At 53.1% G+C, this 18,208-nt stretch overlaps 4 protein-coding genes across 4 annotated transcripts; 3 read left to right on the top strand and 1 right to left on the bottom strand.

The window, feature by feature from the left end:
- Positions 1–549: 549 nt before the first annotated feature.
- Positions 550–2,878, bottom strand: SPSK_00442 (Golgi transport complex subunit COG6; the record flags this gene model as incomplete). The annotated part of the gene is made up of 2 exons (XM_016727411.1): positions 550–2,442; positions 2,546–2,878. 2 exons carry the CDS (start codon positions 2,876–2,878, stop codon positions 550–552), a joined length of 2,226 nt encoding a protein of 741 aa, XP_016582590.1.
- A 971-nt stretch (positions 2,879–3,849) lies between these two features.
- Positions 3,850–7,147, top strand: SPSK_00395 (autophagy protein Apg9; the record flags this gene model as incomplete). Its single annotated transcript, XM_016727364.1, has 3 exons — positions 3,850–4,742; positions 4,825–5,548; positions 5,654–7,147. The coding sequence occupies 3 exons, from the start codon at positions 3,850–3,852 to the stop codon at positions 7,145–7,147; spliced, it is 3,111 nt and encodes a 1,036-aa protein (XP_016582589.1).
- A 1,407-nt stretch (positions 7,148–8,554) lies between these two features.
- SPSK_00379 (exportin-5) lies at positions 8,555–12,799 on the top strand (the record flags this gene model as incomplete). Its single annotated transcript, XM_016727348.1, has 5 exons — positions 8,555–9,637; positions 9,706–10,171; positions 10,254–10,381; positions 10,447–11,860; positions 11,925–12,799. The coding sequence occupies 5 exons, from the start codon at positions 8,555–8,557 to the stop codon at positions 12,797–12,799; spliced, it is 3,966 nt and encodes a 1,321-aa protein (XP_016582588.1).
- Positions 12,800–15,209: 2,410 nt separating this feature from the next.
- SPSK_00412 (uncharacterized protein) lies at positions 15,210–18,112 on the top strand (the record flags this gene model as incomplete). The annotated part of the gene is made up of 6 exons (XM_016727381.1): positions 15,210–15,488; positions 15,540–16,451; positions 16,521–16,661; positions 16,732–17,598; positions 17,688–18,045; positions 18,081–18,112. 6 exons carry the CDS (start codon positions 15,210–15,212, stop codon positions 18,110–18,112), a joined length of 2,589 nt encoding a protein of 862 aa, XP_016582587.1.
- Between the last annotated feature and the right edge of the window lie 96 nt (positions 18,113–18,208).

Below are 18,208 nucleotides of genomic sequence, written 5' to 3'. Positions count from 1 at the left end.
CACATTTGTCCCTGTTCAGGAGTGTGTGGATGTGACCTACCGCTGGAAATGAGGGCACTCCCGCTGCTACGACACCACTGTGGCCGCTGAAGAGCGCTAATGCCCAGAAGAAGGCATTTGGCAAGGCTGGCTGAGTGTAGTAATTCTGTTTTGTGGGGCGGGCGCCTTCTCAGTCTCTAGGGAAGGCGGGGCATCAGTGACGTATTGTTTCTGATGTTTCGACATTAGCATCGGTAAGCAACTCGGTTACTAGCATAATAATGTACATGAGCGGTATTTTCGCGTGGTGGCCGGCCTCTAGGCAGACGAGAGTCGGCGAACTTGTGTACTGGCGCCGGTTTTGGTTCGATTGGGCGATTCCGATTGCGACCAAAATTTTGCCACGCTGGTAATTGACCAGCGGACTTTGTTTATTTGCTTATGTTCCGCGATTTGCGCTCTGTATGCTGCCATATTGAGGGCACGTCTCTTTTTTTAACTTATCTACCCAAACCATCAGAGGACATGCCAGCATGCCCTTGGAACGTCGATTCCCCCAATTCGTCTACATCATGATAGTAACACGCGTATCTCGAGTGTCGTCCGTGGAAACAGGTCACGCAGCGTTGTTTCAGGATTTTTTTCTGCGTTCCCATCCAACACCATCTCATCCGCAGCGTCGAGAATCGCCTCCACGTGTTCAAAATTGACGCAGAACTTTTCGGCAGCTTCTTCGGTCAGCTGTCGAGCCAGTCGAGGGTCTTGAAGTGGCTTCAGGTTCTCGACTGCGTCCATCAAGGCAGACGGCAGGAAGTCGTCAAGGCGTTGGCTCGCCAATGTAAGAGCCTGTGGTTGCAGCAAGTCGAGTTTGACTGCTTTTTGTAAATCGGTCTTGCTGTCGGGCGCGAGTGGTCCAAGGGCGCCGAAGAGAGCTTCCACGCCTGATTGTTCACAGAAGAATCCGTACTGGTTGTCGGCAAGCGCTGCCGCTTTGTTGTCAATGGCCGACTGCAGCTGTGAAACGCGGGTGCTGGTGAAATCGTATGTCGACAACGTCTCGCGGGCAGCTGATAGGCAATTGATCATGAATATCAGGCTGTCTACAGGCGACGCAGCCTTCGCAGCCATCTCTTCACAGCCGCTGAGGAAAGGGTCAAGGGCCTCAGTTAAAATGGGTGCGAAGCCCGACTCGCGGCTGTCGGGGGACGCCAGGGACGTATCGTAGGTTTTCATAATTGCGACAAGCTGTTCAAGGCTGTCTTGAAGGAACTCGGGCTGTGCCGAGTCGGACGGGGCGTGTGCGAACTCGCCGTGCAGCGTGGCCACGCGATCACGGACGAGCGAACGGAAGTGGCGCAAAGCTTCGGTTTCGAGGCCGCCCAGCGTTTCGACAAGACTTGAATCGCCACTGTCACCTTCCCTCCTGCCTTGTCCGCTGACACTGCCATTGGCGCCGCCCCCGTCGCCTCTGCTAAGGAGCTTCGCAAAGGTGAGGTAGTAAAAGTTCAAGAGATTGGCCAGTTTGAAAGCCAAGATAGTATCTTCGTTTGTCTGGATAACTTGTTGCGTACGCTGCCGCAGGAGACGAGCGACACCGGCCATGTCACGGTCAACTAGCTCGTTGAGGGCTTTGACCGGATCGAAAACGTCCGTACCCTCATCGCCCTCGTCATCCGCAAGATGCCACACTTCGTTTTCATGCCCTTCCTTGAGGCCACGGGCGAGCTCACCATCGGCCACAAACAATGACTCAAGCGCCTCGCGTTCACTAACCGTGGCCGAATGAGTCCAGGCCAGCATGTCACCAGCGTAGCGTAAAGGATCGTGGGCGGCCATCTCAATCGGCTTCACGCCGTGACGGCCACTGCTGTCGCTGTTCTTTTTACTGGACTCGTCGCTGCCTGTAAGTGCAACAAAAAATGCATCCGACAAGATACTCTCACGGGCCTCGGAAAACAAGTCAAGGCAGCTCTGGAACAGTGACGGTCGCTCGGCGAGGACACGCAACGCCCGGCTCATTGTTGCGCCAATCTGGTGGTTCTCAAGATTGAGGTTTTTGAATTCGCGCTGCACCCACTTGTAAAGCTTTTGGTAGCCGTTATTGATGTTCTTGGAAGTCTGTCCCATGATCTCGGAGCCGAGAGACTGGTTGCCCTCGAAACCAAGCAGCACCTCACAGTCCTTGAGAATCTTTTTGGCTTTCTTCAAAACGGCAAAAAAGGGGTCATCGACAGGCTCTACAGTCTGTGTCAAAACGGCAATTTCGTCTTCACTGAGCACGAAGTGGCTGACAAAAGCAGTGAGTAGCCGGCGCTGAGTCTCAATATTGCGGCGCTGACCGATCAGTGCAGACGCCTCTTCTAAGACGGGATCCGTTACACTGTGAGCAGAACTAATTTCTGTTTTCATTGCATCGTAAGTCTTGTTGAGTTTGTCAATGGTGCCTCCTATCCGGCGAAGTTGCTATTGCTTATTAGCTGGTTCTGACTTTGCTTCGTCGCATGATGTAAATAGAGGACGCCGAAGAGGCTATAAAAATACAAAATAATAAATTCATGGCACTCACCTCAGCCACGCGGCCAAACTCGGCAATCACCTCGCCATTGCTGTCGATGACTTCTTTCTGGATATCAAGTCGCATACGCCGCCGCGTTTCAGCAGTGTTGTGCACCCCCCGGTCGTCGAGCAGCGCTAATGAATCTCGGAAGTCTGCATTTGTATATGACGCCGACAAGACGCTGGTGACTTTTGATGTAAGAGGGTTGTTGAGCCCTTTCGCAAGGGAGGCTGACGGTATGCGCAGTGACAGAAGGTCCGTGGAGGCTGAGCCTCCCACAGTCGGAATGTTCAGGCTGTCTGGCAAGCCCAGTTCCAGCGGACGAGGTGGTCCCGATGCCATGTTCAATCGAGAGTAACGTATGGTAGGCACATTTCTAGATGGATATGCTCAGGAGGTGCAGACGACTCCGATGGCGCAGATCAGAAGAAGAGTAAGGAGGTCCTTTGTGAGTTCCTCTGCTTCTCGTTTGGTTTCGTCCCGAGGCTGGCTCTCCAGCCAGCTCTTAGGAATGTCGTGATAATTTGCCGCGTTATTTGTACGACGCTGACGACCCCTGATGCACTGCCGGTTGGGTTTATTTTACAACTTCTCCAGCAATTGGAGTGGTTCAAAGAGTCCAGGTGGCGCGTAAGTACCTGACGGATAGCTCTCCTGTGGAACCAACTCCTCACCGCCTGCCGCAACTAGTCTTGCAAGCAAACCGACGTCATTTCCTCAGCTGAGTCAGAAAGAAGGGGAGTCACGGGAATACATGTGACCAATTCACGTGACACGATATTTACGAGCTACGAGGATAAAACCAAGTGGACTTAGGCTTAGATTCCAAATACCTACACAATAATGCATCCATTTTTTGGTCATTCACTAAATTCACTGTCGAACGCGACAGCCCGGCGTTACATAATCTGCCATTGCTGGGTCATACCTGCTATCAGTCCTGTGCCACCTCCCAGCTGTGGAGGTAGCTAGGCTGATGTAGAGGGTCACTTGCCACATCGCAAACCAGCCTCGTCGTCTGCTCAAGGCAGCACACTCACTATACACATGACCAGCTTTATCGAGAGCTAATTTTCGAGGTTTAATCTTCCAAATTATCGAGGTGGTATCTCATCGGCGAACTATATAATCCACAATACACGTCTACCAAAGCTATCCCATTTGCTTCTGTCCCTAGCCAGAGCCTTTCGAGCATGCAGGCAAAGACTCCATCGAGCATCGGATGAGCTTGTCCCTGTGGCAGCTGCCCGCGATAACTGGTATCCACGTGCCCTCCAACGACACCTATTTCCCACAGGAAGCATTGCACAACGATGGCCTCCAATATTTTCTCTCGGCTTAACTCGACTACGGGCCGAGCCCGGCGCTCGTTTTATGAAAGCCTCCGATCTGGCGATGACGGTGGCCAGAACGAGGCCGAAACAGAAGGCCATGACGTTGAAGAGCGTGCGGAGCTAGCGCTTGATGAAGAGAACTTGAACGAGCAGTTTCAGGACTACGACCTAGAACACGCCGACGGCCTCGGGGCCGATGCTAGCCGGGCAACAATCGAGAGTGCCGCAGTCGGAACGATTGCTGGTGGCGCAGCTACATCAGCGGCAGCGGCGGCGGCAGCTTATTCGGAGGCGGGTACAGGGAAATGGTCTGCGGCGAATAGAGGGCGGCGCGGCCACGGAAACACCTCGCACTCTCGCTGGGGTGACGATGACGCAGACGACGACGACGTTCCCGATTCTCTACTCGTCGAACCACAAGGTCCCGGCGCCGATCCGTTCCCGCCAATGCTTAAAGCAACGCCTCTACGATTGCATCCGTCCGACCGCCGTTCTCGTGGGCCAGGCAGACCCATCCCAGGGCCTGCCACGAAGAAGATTCGCGCGCAGTGGGAAGCCACAAAGAAACATCAGCAACCATATGGAAACGACACAAACGGTGTTGGTGGCAGTTCGGGAGGAATGTACGGCGAGCTGCCCGGTCCCGTGAGTGGGAGGATGGCACAGGCTGCCGGCAGTCAACCAGGGAATGCGTTGTTGTCGTATTTCTTCTCGTCAGGTGGCCGCGGGCACCAAAAAAGCACAGCCTACGATCGAGCCATGTGGAGATGGGTCAACGTTTCGAATCTTGACAACTTTATACGCGATGTGTACGATTATTACCGCGACAGTGGTATTCGTTGTATTCTCCTTGCACGATTGCTGCATCTTGTGTATGTGTCCCAGCACATCTACATCCTGCTACGTTGTCTACACTTTCTTATCCAACACGTACAATTGCTAACTCGCTGCTAGTAATGTTGCTTTTGTGGCTGTTTTCCTTACGTTTTTGACGCAGTGCGTGGACTATTCAAAGATTCGTGGCAGCACACGGATGGACCAGATTTTGATACCGCATTGCACGAAAAATATGTCCTGGATTTGGAATTTTGGTCTGTGGCTGTTCGCCTTCTATTTCATTTGGAAAACAGTGCAGTTTTTTATCTTTGATGTCCGGCGATTGTTAAACCTACGCGACTTCTTTGAGCACCTGCTTCAAATCCCCGAGCACGACATGCAGACTGTGTCATGGCAAGACGTTGTGGTCAAAGTCATGGCGCTGCGAGACCAAAACCCAAAGACAGCGACGAATATGACGCGATTGCAGCGCGAATGGATCGGTAGCCAGTCCAAGGAGCGCCTCGACGCTCACGACATCGCGAACCGGCTGATGCGGCGAGAGAACTACCTAATTGCCCTCTTCAACAAAGATATCCTCGACCTGTCCGTTCCACTCCCGTTTCTGCGAAACAAGCAATTTTTGACACGAACGCTCGAGTGGACGTTGTGGTTTGGAGTTCTCGACTTCGTATTCGACGAGCGGGGCCAGGTCAACCAAGAGTTCCTCAAGTCCAATCGCCGCAGCCAGCTAAGCACCATGCTAAAGTCCCGATTTCTCTTTGCCGGCTTCATGAACCTTCTTTTAGCACCATTCGTCGCTTGCTACCTGGTTGTCGTTTACTTTCTGACTTACTATAATGTACGCCTTAACCCCCCCCCCCCCCTTCTTCTTCTTCTCTATGCCGTTTTCTTTTTTAAAACTTGAACTTGAACCTGGACATGCAGTAACTAGAATTTTCTGTAGGAATATCAAAAGAACCCTTCGGCACTCGGTGCACGAGCGTATACACCGCTGGCGGAATGGAAATTCCGCGAGTTCAACGAACTCGAACATCTTTTCGAGGAAAGGCTAAACATGTCGTATCCTTTTGCGACACGGTATCTAGACCAGTTCCCCAAGAGAAAGACAGAACAAGTGGCCAAGACTGTGGCCTTTATTGCAGGAGCCGTTATGACCGTTCTGGCCATTGCCTCGCTGGTTGACCCGGAGTTGTTTCTGGGGTTCGAGATCACGCACGATCGCACTGTCCTCTTTTATGTGGGTATTTTTGCCACGGTATGGGCAACTGCCCGTGGTATGATTACCGAAGACAATAGCGTGTTCGACCCTGAATATGCGCTGCGCAACGTTATCGAATATACACACTATGAACCTGACCACTGGAAGGGGCGGCTGCACAGTTTCGATGTGAAGGTCGAATTCTCCGAATTATACCAGATCAAGATCAAGATTTTCTTTGAGGAGATCCTGAGTATCTTCTTTACACCACTTATTCTGTTCACCAGTCTTCCTCGATCCAGCGACCAGATCATTGACTTTTTCCGCGAGTTTACAATTCATGTCGATGGACTAGGCTACGTCTGCTCGTTTGCTGTGTTTGATTTTAACAAGGGCATGGGGGCTAGCAACCCCAAACGCCAGGAGCAGCAATCGCTGCAGCCGGACCCTCTGGGTACAGGAGGCGGTGATGTCCGAGATGATTACTACTCCACTAAACACGGCAAGATGGCAGCTTCGTACTACGGGTTCTTGGACAACTACGTGATCAATCCGAAAACGGGTATCCCAGGTCATCACCCTCCTGGAGGAGGGCGCCATTATCACACTCAATTTTACCCACCCCCCGCTTTCCCTGGTCTGAACTCGCCAACACTTGCAGCCGATATGCAAAATTCCCGTATCCGACACAGGGGCTCGGGAACCACGGGAGCCGGTGGTGCCTTGCCTAGCGCTACGCATGCGTCACTCACACGCACGCCTCGCTTTGGCCCCTCATCTATGGCCCAGCCGTCCCCGATGGCATCCATATTGTTGGATCCGCACCACCAGCCATCGACGATTCCGTATGCAAATCGCAGCATGCATCGGCCGAGAATACCTGGCGGTGGTGTTGGCCGTTACAGCGCAGGTGGAACCGGCGAGAGCTACATTGTGGAGGAGCCGGCAATGGAAGACAGCCGCGTAGCGCCAGGCAGCGTGATCGGTGGCGGTGGTGGTGCGGGCCACCGGGACGGCGCATTCCGCGACAATGAGCCATTCCAGCCACCTCCACAAGCACAATCCAGCAGCGGAGAACTTCAAAGCGGACCCGGAATGCTGGATGAGTCGACTTGGCAAACATCGCCACCTACCGGGCTCTCGCGGGAGAACAGCGGGGTAGACGATGACGCCGACGTGGGCGTTTTGGGTCTCATGTATCAGTTCCAACAAGCACATCAGAACCATCGGATCCGATAATTAATCAAAGCTGGACTTGCGCCTTTCAACTTGTATTGAATTAATTGGTAGCCACCTGGTCCTTTTGGCTTTATCCATTGCATTTTCAGCTCTGGCATGGTACATGCCCTTGCTGGCTGGTGTTGCCTCAGTTAAAACATGAGTTGCACCTAATTGCTTATTTATTTTTACCACGATTTTACCCCGTGACATACCACAACTTGGACTGACTACACCGTGTTTTCGTGGTTTCGCGTTTCGCGTTTTGGGGTGTAATGCGAGGCTGTGACGGCCGGATTCGGACGGGCAGCCTTGTGCTTGGACTAGGACCCTAAGTGGCCGAACTAGTAAAAGCTGCTGGCCAGGCATACGCCAAGGTCGTGCTGCAAGACAGAAAGAACCGTGTAACTGGCGGTACTGTCACCGCATGACGAAAGAGGAAGCTCCGTCTCCGGACCGGGCCTTGTCCGATGTAAAGATATGAAGTAATTATGCACATCGTGCTCCGTCCTGTCCCGGGAGAGTAATAAGGACAGCCACAGCCCCTAAGTGTGCTAGTGTGGCGAATTAATACCTTGCCTGTCCCAGGGTCAGGGTGGTCTCGGCATGGTGGTCCCCGCGGCTTATGCTAGGCGCTGAAGCAAACACAGGTCCCTAAACTACAGCCTATTGCCAGCCAATCATGTAAGCTGCGTGATGTCCCCTAAGAACGCGCTGAACAGCTTGCGCAACGCGCAGTCCCAGCGAGCGTTCTACGGCCCCAGCTTGCCCCTCCAATGGCCGCTCTTTGACTTTTTCTCCGCCGTGCCTGAGCCTGCCTTTTCCCTGTTGAAACGAAGCCCGCCCTTTTCTTCAAGCCTTCTGCTTTGGTAATAGGTTTTTGCTGCATGCAAGCGTGATGTCTCTCGTTTTCACCGATGTCTCTGATCCTTCTCGTCTCCCCAACACAGAAAATTGCTCCTCTTAACGCTCTTTTTCTTTTTTTGCTATGACATTCTCCCTCGCACAGTTTTTCTAGGCTGCGTTTGTTTGTAACCCGATCCACATTCGTTTCTGCTAACTGTTTTCCCTCTTGCGTTTATTGTTTCGCGCTCTCGAAATTCCGTTTGTCCCAAGCACGCGAAGAGCCATCTGACAGATCCAGTCCCCTTGCATTCAACGCCGTTTCTATTTTGCCTCCGACAAAGTCTAGCAAGGCCTTCCTTCATAAACTCTCAACATTCGACCTCCGTGACCTACTCCTCCTACATCGACAGCCCTTCCTCCCAGCCGGTTCTCCTGCTGTGCCCGCTGGGCTTTACGGGTGCCGCTGACTGCGTGCGACCGACCGATCTTACCTAGCCTGGCTGGTGTGACTTCTCCGGCTGAACGAAAAACCTGGCGACGCAAACAGTGGTCCGGCTGTTGTCTCAACGTCCTGAAGCAGCAATGGCGGACCACTTTGGCAACGGAAGCGCGGAGCCCGCCACCGCCACCAATACTCTCAGCGAACCCGAAGAGGTGCTGCTGCCCAAGATCACCAGCGCTCTCGAGCTGATCTACAACCCCCAGTCCACGAACCAGGCTCGCCAGGAGGCTCAAAAGCACCTCGAAGTTGTCAAGGACGCTGTACAGGCGCCGTCCGTGGGCTTCACCCTTGCCGCCAACCCGTCGAACTCGTCGGTGGTCCGGCATTTCGGCTTGTCGATGCTTGAACACTCCATTAAGCACAAGTGGGCCCTCTTTTCAGCCGACCAGGCAGCCTGGATTCGCCGATGGGTGCTGCAGCTCGCAGAGAATGTGTCCCGAACCGATGCGTCGTACTTGCGCAACAAAATCGGTCTGCTGTGGGTCGAAGTGGCCAAACGGTCCTGGGCAGGAGAATGGATGGATATGGACACCCAGATGCTGAGCCTTTGGCAAGCCAAACAGGGAGGCGACAATGTCCACAGGGAGCTCGTCCTCTATATTTTGGAGACGCTGTCCGATGAGGTATTCAACGGCGACGATGCCGTCGTAGCGCTGCGCGAGGGTGTGCTGAGCAAATCCTGTGTGGATATTTTCACGCCTGCTGCCATTCTCAACGACTGTTTCCCGAACCGCGCCACTACGCCGAATGTCCGAGCCGGTGAAGAGGGTTGGCTGCTGCGCGTTACAGAATTGTTGAGTGTCTGCAACTCTGCTGATGTCCAGTCCAACGACGATGCCCGCTCGTGTGCCGTCCGCGCCCTTGCCGTCCTTACATCTCTCCTGCCCTGGGCAATCCCCAAGGCCGTCATCGCCTGCCAGTGTGTGCCAACACTGTGTGAGAGCTTAGCCGCACCGCACGTCTCTGTCCAGAAGGCCGCACTTGAGGTGTTTCATGCGCTTTACTCACGGAATCACTTCACCGAAGAGGAATTCGTCGCGTTGGTGGTACCAATGTACGACAGTAAATATGTCGACCTGTACCACCGCCTATTCGAATGGTCCAAGGTCGACGTCGAGGATATCGACGATGACAAATACCAGTTTGCCAAAAAGTTCTCTGAGGTAAACAAATTCTTGTTTTCAGCGTGCATTTGCACCCATGGTGTGTCATGCTAATGTGCTGTTTCTAGATGCTTTCGTGTCTCGGAAACTACCTGGATCGACGTTTCCACAACCTGCCAGCGGGCGTGGATGTTCAACGATTTGTCGAATTTCTTCTTGAAGTTGTCCAGAGTCAGAGCCTCGTGGTCTCCATCCCCGTGCTGGTGACATGGACGCGCCTACTTGCCCATCGGAATGTTGGACCTCTTATTGCAAACACGTCTCTCATCGGCCCTCTTCTTGAGGTCTGCAGCTCAAGACTTATCCGCTACGAGAGTCTACCGGAAGACACTCAAGATCCCTCGTACCTCTTTCTCCTCGAAGACACGGACACCATTCCTGAGCGCCATGCTTTTCTCGGTAACTACCGGCGATACAGCTCACAGATCATCGAGGCTATTGTGCAACTGAAACTACTTGACGCTTTCCACCACATATTCGCACAGGCTGAGAATGTCCTCCATCATCTGTATGAAGATGGCCAGGAGTTCAAAGGTATGCAATGTTTCCTGCCATTGTGCTTGCAAAATGGACTCCATTACTTCCAGACATGGCCAATTTCTAATCACACCTGCAGTCGCCAATTATAACAAGAACTCGATGCCAGTTCTACGCGTTGATGCACATTTTACTGTAGTCGAAGCCGCTTTAAAAGGCTATATGAAGTGGAGGTCTTCAACACATTCGAAGGACGACCCGGCCGAGGTAAGACATGATATTGAAGGCAAAACCTACCGATTTTCTGGCTTGTAGCTAATTGGTTCTCACAGAAACAACGGCAGCGTGAGGTTCTCGAGGCCGAGTTTGAGGCCTGGTGCAACCGCATAGCGGACCTGACGATCGAGGACCCTTGCATCCGAAAACGCATTTTGCAGCTGCTGGTCGCCTTCTCTATCACCGCTCTTGACAGCTACCCGAGTTTTATGCTCAAAGTTCTAGAGCACATCCTCTTGACATGGCCCAGCCCAAAGGAGCCAGAACACCGCGCTTTCAACGATGCAATCAAGGAGCTCCAGTCCGAAAGCATGGTAGAGCTACAACGCCTAGCCACGAAGCAGCCTGACCATCTATTGAGCGTGTACTACCAACTTGAAAGCAAGGTCAAAGAGCTGATCGCCTCCGGAACTCTTGATGAGAAACGGCAGGTTGCGTACCAAAGCTTTTTGTTCCTTATCCTTCACCGCACCAGCCAAATTGACCATACCACGCGTGTGCAAAGACTCCGGCCCTTTCTAGAGCCTGTGAAAGCACAGTGGCAAACACCAGAGCTAGAGCGTGCCTTATCGTCGTTTAGCAATTTTGCGGAACTGGTCGGGCTCGATAAGGCGCAACTATATATCGCACGCAACCGCGTCGACCAAGTGGCTGATTGGGGTTTAATTGAACTAGATGGAGAGGGGTTGGCACTACAGGCAGATCTTGAGCTGCGCCAAACGCTTTTGCCACTGCGGTCGACCAAGACGTTTCTGAACGCTTCTGTAGAGCGCATTGACCGTCACTCTGAGGCATTTCAAGCGTCTATTGTCTTGTGGCAAGACGCGGTGCCGCTAATTCTGACGAGGCTTCTAGAGTTTTTGGACTATGGCCATGCTTCACATAACCAAAGTAGCTGGACGCTGCTTCCAGAGGAGATGCGATCGTCAGTTGGTCGTCTCCTTACGGATAGATTTTGGCAATCCGGCATCTCTGAGGGAAGCAAAGACGACTTCTACGCACGAGTCATGAAGAGGAAAGGTACAATGGAAGGCCTTGCATCCTCCATTCGCTCCACTGTCCGCTACGTGCGAGAAACGGCCTACTCTATCCTCTGCAATCTCAGTCGGTTCAGTGTCCAGTTCTACAGTTTCGACGGCCTCCCAGAACCGCTTGCGCGAGCATTATTTGGCAACGCACTGTTCTTGCCTCCTCATCAGATTATCGGGCTGCTGAACCTAGTTCGATTCCTAGTGGACAACTGCCCTGTGGAGTTCCGCGGGCAGTTTCTACCGCCTTTGATTTCTTTGTGTTTCCAGCAGACATCATCCAAGCTGGTACAAGAATGGGGCCGGATTGACCAGCAGCAAGAGATCAAGACAGATGGCGACGGGCTTACCGAGGAGATGAAAGCCGAGAGTATTTTGCGGCAGTTCGGCTACTGTGCGGTGATCATGATGGCCGATTTCTTGGATCCTACGAGAGTGAACGGTAAGCAAGGTAGTACCTCTTCCAAGATGAACAGGAGTCAGAGGCGCTAACATTTTATGTACAGTCTTGTTGCAGCAAGATTCGTCTCCGGAGCCCGCCAACGCAGAGGCCAAATATCCGACTCTGCGGCGGTTTTGCCTTATGAATACAAGTCTGGTTGAGCCCCTGTTGGTGTTCTGCAATCACGCTATTCGCATCCACGATGGCCGTTGCTGCAGCATCGTGCTTCGCGTCCTACGGACCATCATCAGCGAATTTGTAGTGGTAGACCCTGGGTCGCCAGAATCTTTGCCTCCGCCTGCGCTCCCAGTGCCACCTACATCTGGGGATGACAACGCAAACGGCAGCCGAAACCGGACAGGGTCGACAACAGGAGCGCGTGCACCGGACCCATTCCCTGTACCAGCAGAGACATCGGCAGCAGTCCGCGAGTACCTTTCGTCTGAGGTTTTAAAGAGCTGCATTTTGTCGCTGCATGAACCATACTTTGTGGACCAACACCGAGAACTTGGCTCTCTGATTGCGTCCATATTGTGCCACTACTGCCCAATTACAGCAACACCACGGCAGGTGCTGTTATCACTACCGAACATGAAGGCGGGCGATGTGGACTTTGCCATTGAACAGATTTGCCGGGCAGGCATGCAAGCGCGTCAACAACGTGCACTGGTTTTGGATCTGCTCAAGGACCTGAAAGGCGTCAGCGTCGCTGAGATGGGTAAGCTCAGCAAGACAGGCGGGCTCAAACGCGACTCGTTCCGGCCTGCAACAAGAAAGTCAACCCAGCGCAGCAAGATGGCGCAGGAGTTCATGACGGCTCCGTCGACAACCGGCGGTGGCACGGCTTCCAACAACGAAGCCGGCTCACGAATGGGTGATGGCGGCCGTGGCAGTCCTGACCTAGAAGGGGTTGCAGGCCTCTTTAATGTGGCGGAATAAATAGTCACCACGACTTTTTCCGGGTTGTACAGGGACTGCCGTTTTAGCCATATGCTGTTGCAATTTTTCTCTATTTTATGTTTTGCTCTGTTTTCATTCCCGTTTCTTGCTATCTCGCGATGGATTTGATTCTTGGTTGATTTGTAGCCCTACTTTTCTTTTCTTTTTTTGTCTGTTTTCATGATGTGACTGCATATACCTACATATATGACTCTCTGGGGGGTTCGACGGAGTAGAAAAGGCAAAAGGCGGGGAGCGAGAAAACGATTTCGAAAAAGGAGGGCAGCGCAAAGCAAATGCTGTTCTTCACCTTTACAACGGTGGACATTATTTTACTGTGCGCGTTTGCACACATATATTGGGCAACGATAACAAAGTCGGACAAACATCACATGTCGTACAGATGCCAAAGACGGTAGTAAAATGTCGTGTTTTTGTGCCATTTGTACGACCACGAGCCGGGCTTGTTTTAACCAAATTCTATGCGGCTACTTTCATAGTTGTTTACATCACCTCGCGCGTCATGTGTTCTTGGATCGCACCAAAACGACTCTCGATCTGATAAATATTACGTTGTGACTGCAAATGTCCTCTCCTGCGATGTGTACTGTGCTTCTGTGGTCGTCGGTGTGCGACGTATTAAAAAGAGCTTGAAACTGCAACGCACCGAAACAAATCACACAAAGGGGCAATTGAAAACTACAGAGTGCGAGTTGAAATACGACGAAAACAGGGCAATAAAAGAAGGAAATGTCCGACATTTAACAACTCCCCGTGATAATTTCTCAAACAAACCGTGGTCGGCAATACATGGCCTGGCAAGGTCGCGGTCCCGAATCCATACGAGATTTGCGCCGTTTTCCCAGGAACGTTGCTCGCCAAACAGCACTCATGTCGTCATGGTCGTGCGATGTCCGACGCAACCGCCTTCGACTCCAACGAACCTGGCCATGGCCATGGCCACAAGTTAAAGGCCAATCTCGCCGCCGGAGAGGTAAAATAAATTTCCAACCCCCCAGCAGCAGGAAAAGTGTGCGCGTCGTTTCTTTTATGTAGCGTCCGGAACGCCAGTGTTGCAGATTGGTGCTTTGCCCTTCCTTTGGTGTGTTTCTCGGCTTGATACGAAACACGACTTTACAGTTTGGTTCATTCCGTGTACTTCGTGCGACGTACGGAGTAGGTCAGAGTATTGTTGCCAATCAATATTTTCCTTTTGCCCGTTATTCCCCAATGCATGCCTCCCTAATGCCCATGTCCAATCTCCAGCAAATACCACAGCCGATCTGCGTCTCGCTTCCACATTAACACATCACATCAACAAACTTACTAGACGTAAAGATGCTTGATGCATTAAGCTAAATGCATTCTCCGCCTGTGGACGCACCGAGTGCTTTGTCTTCAAGATACAAAGGCGTGCCAACTTTCACAGCCAGTCAGCGGCGGTCCCTTGTCGATACCTCGAGCGTGGTGCGTCGTAGATGCCGTGGCAGTGCTGTCCATCGCGTTTCAGACGATCGTCACCTTCTTTCGTTGTGATCCGGGTTTGTGCCTTTCCATTGATAGTGCTCGGCCGAAAGTCAGGGAGTGGCGGTGTGCTGTGTATGTACCGAGTAATTTTGAGTGAATGGAGATAGGAGGGCGCTTCTTGCGTCGCTCCTTCCCCTGTCGCCTTTATTCCTGAGCAAGCTCCCTCGAGTACCTTAGTCCGTCCATCTCGCTTCAACCTGCTCTTTCCTCTGCTACCAATATCCATCCCCAGATCGCCGTCGCACATGGCCTCCATCTTCTTCTCGATGCAATTGATGGCCAACTGATCCTACATCCCACCCCACAGCAGCCAGGCCAAGAGACCTTGAAACCTTAAATCCACCAACTGTCCGGGCCCCAATCTGTTGGCCCGGTCGACGGCGAGCTAGTTACACGTCTCGCGAGAGTCTCCACCCCAGCGTCTCGTTTGCTCCTCCCACCACCAATGCAACGCTTTTATGGCCCAATATCTTACGTCCCGGCAATGCTTGACTTGGTGGCCCTCCCTGCCTGCGACGACAAGGCCTGCGACGACAAGGCCACGCGCCTCGCAGCCAGCATCTGCCCTGTGATTGCAGCCATCTGAGCGAGCCACTTTGGCGTCCTCCCCCTCACCCGCTAATTACCAGATCCGTTCTAGACATGGTATTGCGCAGGGAGGATCTGCGATCTATTTCCGCTGCAGCTAGCCAAAACCTCAAATCGTCAACGGCTTTGTTCTTCGCATACTTAAACTTTCAACCCTTTTTTTCTGTCAACTTATCGGCCTGCCCACTCATCCAATCGCAACTCAAAATCCTCACCGCGCGGCTTTAGTTGCTCCGCCACTCCACCACCAGCCTGCCATTGACCCCATCTCGATACTCCATCGGATCTGTCCAAGATGGTCTTCTCGGGGAAACCGTCGACGGGCTGCCAGATGTGCCGAACACGACGGATCAAGGTAAGGCTCATGCTCGTACCTGCATACTGTGGGTGGCGGGCCCGTCGTGGCTTGTTTCTCCTCTTCCACTTTGGCGTGCCATGCTGTACGGCTCGGCACTTGGTCCCTCGATACCGTGCTGCACGTCACCTGTGTCCTACTGTCCTACCTACCGTCCTGCCTGCCGTCCCTTTGATTCGTCTACGTGCTGCCGCCTGCATTCTATCTTGCGGCCACGCGGTACCTGTCCGCTATCAAGAGAACACTCTCTAACCCTGTGTACAACTACAGTGTGACGAGGCAAAGCCTGCATGTAACCAATGCATCCGCACCAACCGCACTTGTCCAGGCTATAAGAGCAAGATTGACTTGCTCTTCCGGAACGAGACCGAGGCTAGTGCGGCCGAGAAACGAGCACGCACCACTGCCCGGAAAAAGGCAGCTGCCACCCTACGCAGTCGCCAGGCTGGGCGTGTCGCGCATCAGACTCTGGAAACGGCCAGCTTCAGCGGCTCCGTCACCCTGCCCGCGCATACCGGCTCCGGTCGCGCCAGGAGCACAGATAGTGACAGCCCGGATGACAGCCTCGCCAAGGTCTCACTTCGGTTCGTCGCAGCACATGGCCGCAGAGGCAACATGGCTAGCTACGGCAGCGGCTTCGGAGCAAGCCAGAATGGTAACAGTGCAGACAGCACGAGCAGCTACTCGTCCGGGAGCAGCCGTTATTATTATGGGTCCATCGTACCGGCTCTGCCAGTACCACCCGATCAGCTGGCCGTCTGCCACTTCTACTCCAATTTTGTGCTCGTCCCATTCCAGGGTACCGGTCGAGGCTACATGGACTTCCTCGTTCCTATGATGAAGGATGCCGAGAGCCCGACATCGTTGTATGCATCCATTGGCACAAAGGAAGCGGCAGCCCTCAGTGGTGCCTCCGATGAGGCCAGCCCCTCAATCTCGGGGACCGCAGCACCTGTATCTTTTTCAAGCAAAGAAGCCCGCGCCGCCCTCTCAATTGCATTTCGCGCTTGTGCCCTTGCTTCCATGGGCACACGCGTCGCCTCCAACGGCTTCGCATTTGCCGACAAAGCACTGTCAGCCTATACGCGAGCGTTGGCTGCCACTCACCTCGCACTGCGTGATCCGGCGCTCTCACGCGCAGATAACACTCTTGGTGCAGTCTTATTGCTCAGCTTATTTGAGGTACGTAGGCGCCCTCCACCAGTCATTCGCTCCTAATCATTGTCGATTTTATATGTTGACGTGCCTCAGAGCATCACCGCAAAGCACATGGGCTTGTTCGCATGGGGCTCCCATATTGAAGGTGCTGTTGAAATTGTGAAAGCCCGGAACTTGGGTCAGCGTAAGACTCGGTCGGGTCTATCCCTGTTCATAGCTGTGCGTACGCAAATGGTAAGAGACTGCAAGACAAGCACGTGCCTCATATACTGGCTTGAAGACCGCATTTTAACACATATTGCAGATTATTCATTGTCTTGCCTCCGGCAAGGCGCCTGACATGGATGTTGATTGGTGGATGGCTGATGCTGTCGCCGACTCCGCCGCTGGCGCCTGCCAGCGGCTCAGTATTCGAACCGCCGCTCTGCGGTCTCGGGCTGCTGATCTCATGGCTACGTCCTCCGACCGCTCTCCCGAAAATGTTGCCCGCATTATGGCCCTCGCGCAAGAAGCATACAGCCTCGATCGTGACTGCGTTGCTTGGCAAGCCAATGTCCCCGTCGAGTGGCGGTACCACACCGTTGCCTGGCAAGACAAGCTCCCCGAAGGCGGCGACTACGGGCGGGCCGAGGTGTTTCCAGGGAAGATTGACGTCTACCGTGATATTTATATTGCCAGTGTATGGAATATGGTTCGTGCCACCCGCCTTTGCCTGGCTTCGATCGGCGTGCGCTGTGCTGCTTGGGCCTGCGCCCCAGCAGATTATCGCACAACGTCTCAATACGCCACTGCAGCACGCATGTGCAGTGACATCATCACGGATATAATTGCATCTGTGCCGTTTTATCTAGGCTGGCATAAAAGTCAGGACTTTCATTCGTCGTCAGCTTCACCGGATCACAGGCACCACTCCAAAGGACCCCCCAGTGCTACCCAGTCGACCGATGGCAGTACGGAAGGGGATTCTGATAACGAGTACACCCCCTCCCTGGGCTTTGTCTGCGGTGACGATTCCAGTCTCAAAGGCCTCGCTGGCTACTTTCTGGCCTGGCCGCTGACCAACATTAACAGCCAGGACTACACGACGGACAACCAGCGCGCCTGGGTCATTGGACGGCTGAAGCACATTAGCAATGAGCTTGGCGTGCGATACGCAGGTTTCCTAGCCGAGGTAAGCTGTGCAGGCGTGTTTCGTTACAAGTGGAAAACCATGATATGTAGTGATGAATACCAGATGCTAACATGTTTCCTTGTTTGAAGCTCAGATTCCGTGTCCCGTCAATGTTGATCCGCCGTGACCGGGTCATGTCGCAACATCAACATCTCGAATCACTGCACAACATGCAGGCCTTCCTATCGGCGACGTCGGGCGTATCGCCACCCGGTGTATCGATGGCGTCTACAGTAGGCCCGGGATCATTATCTAGCCCTAACTCTGACACAAGTTCAGTAACGATCCCAGGGGTGGTCTCGAATGCAGGTCCTTCGACACCGACACCCTCCACCACCAAGCAAGCATTGAATCCACTCCAACAATGGGAAGCTCTTCAGAAGCAATCACTAGACGCGGATCGAAAAGAACTCGTCGAAAAGGCATCTGGAGGTTCGGGGCCGTACGGTACGTATGTCGCTCATAACATTTTACATGTGTAGGAGCAAACGCGAATGACAAGGTTGCTTTATAAAGGGGCCTCATTGGAGATGGGCATCATGTAAAATAGCATCCTATTTAGGAACAGATAGGACCTGGGTGGGGATGTATACTTGTACAAAATACGCTT

The sequence above is a fragment of the Sporothrix schenckii genome, assembly GCF_000961545.1.
Source record: "Sporothrix schenckii 1099-18 chromosome Unknown Cont49, whole genome shotgun sequence".
Taxonomy (NCBI): domain Eukaryota; kingdom Fungi; phylum Ascomycota; class Sordariomycetes; order Ophiostomatales; family Ophiostomataceae; genus Sporothrix; species Sporothrix schenckii.
The sequence above is the reverse complement of the archived record's forward strand: the minus strand, read 5'-3'. Positions and strand labels throughout refer to the sequence as shown.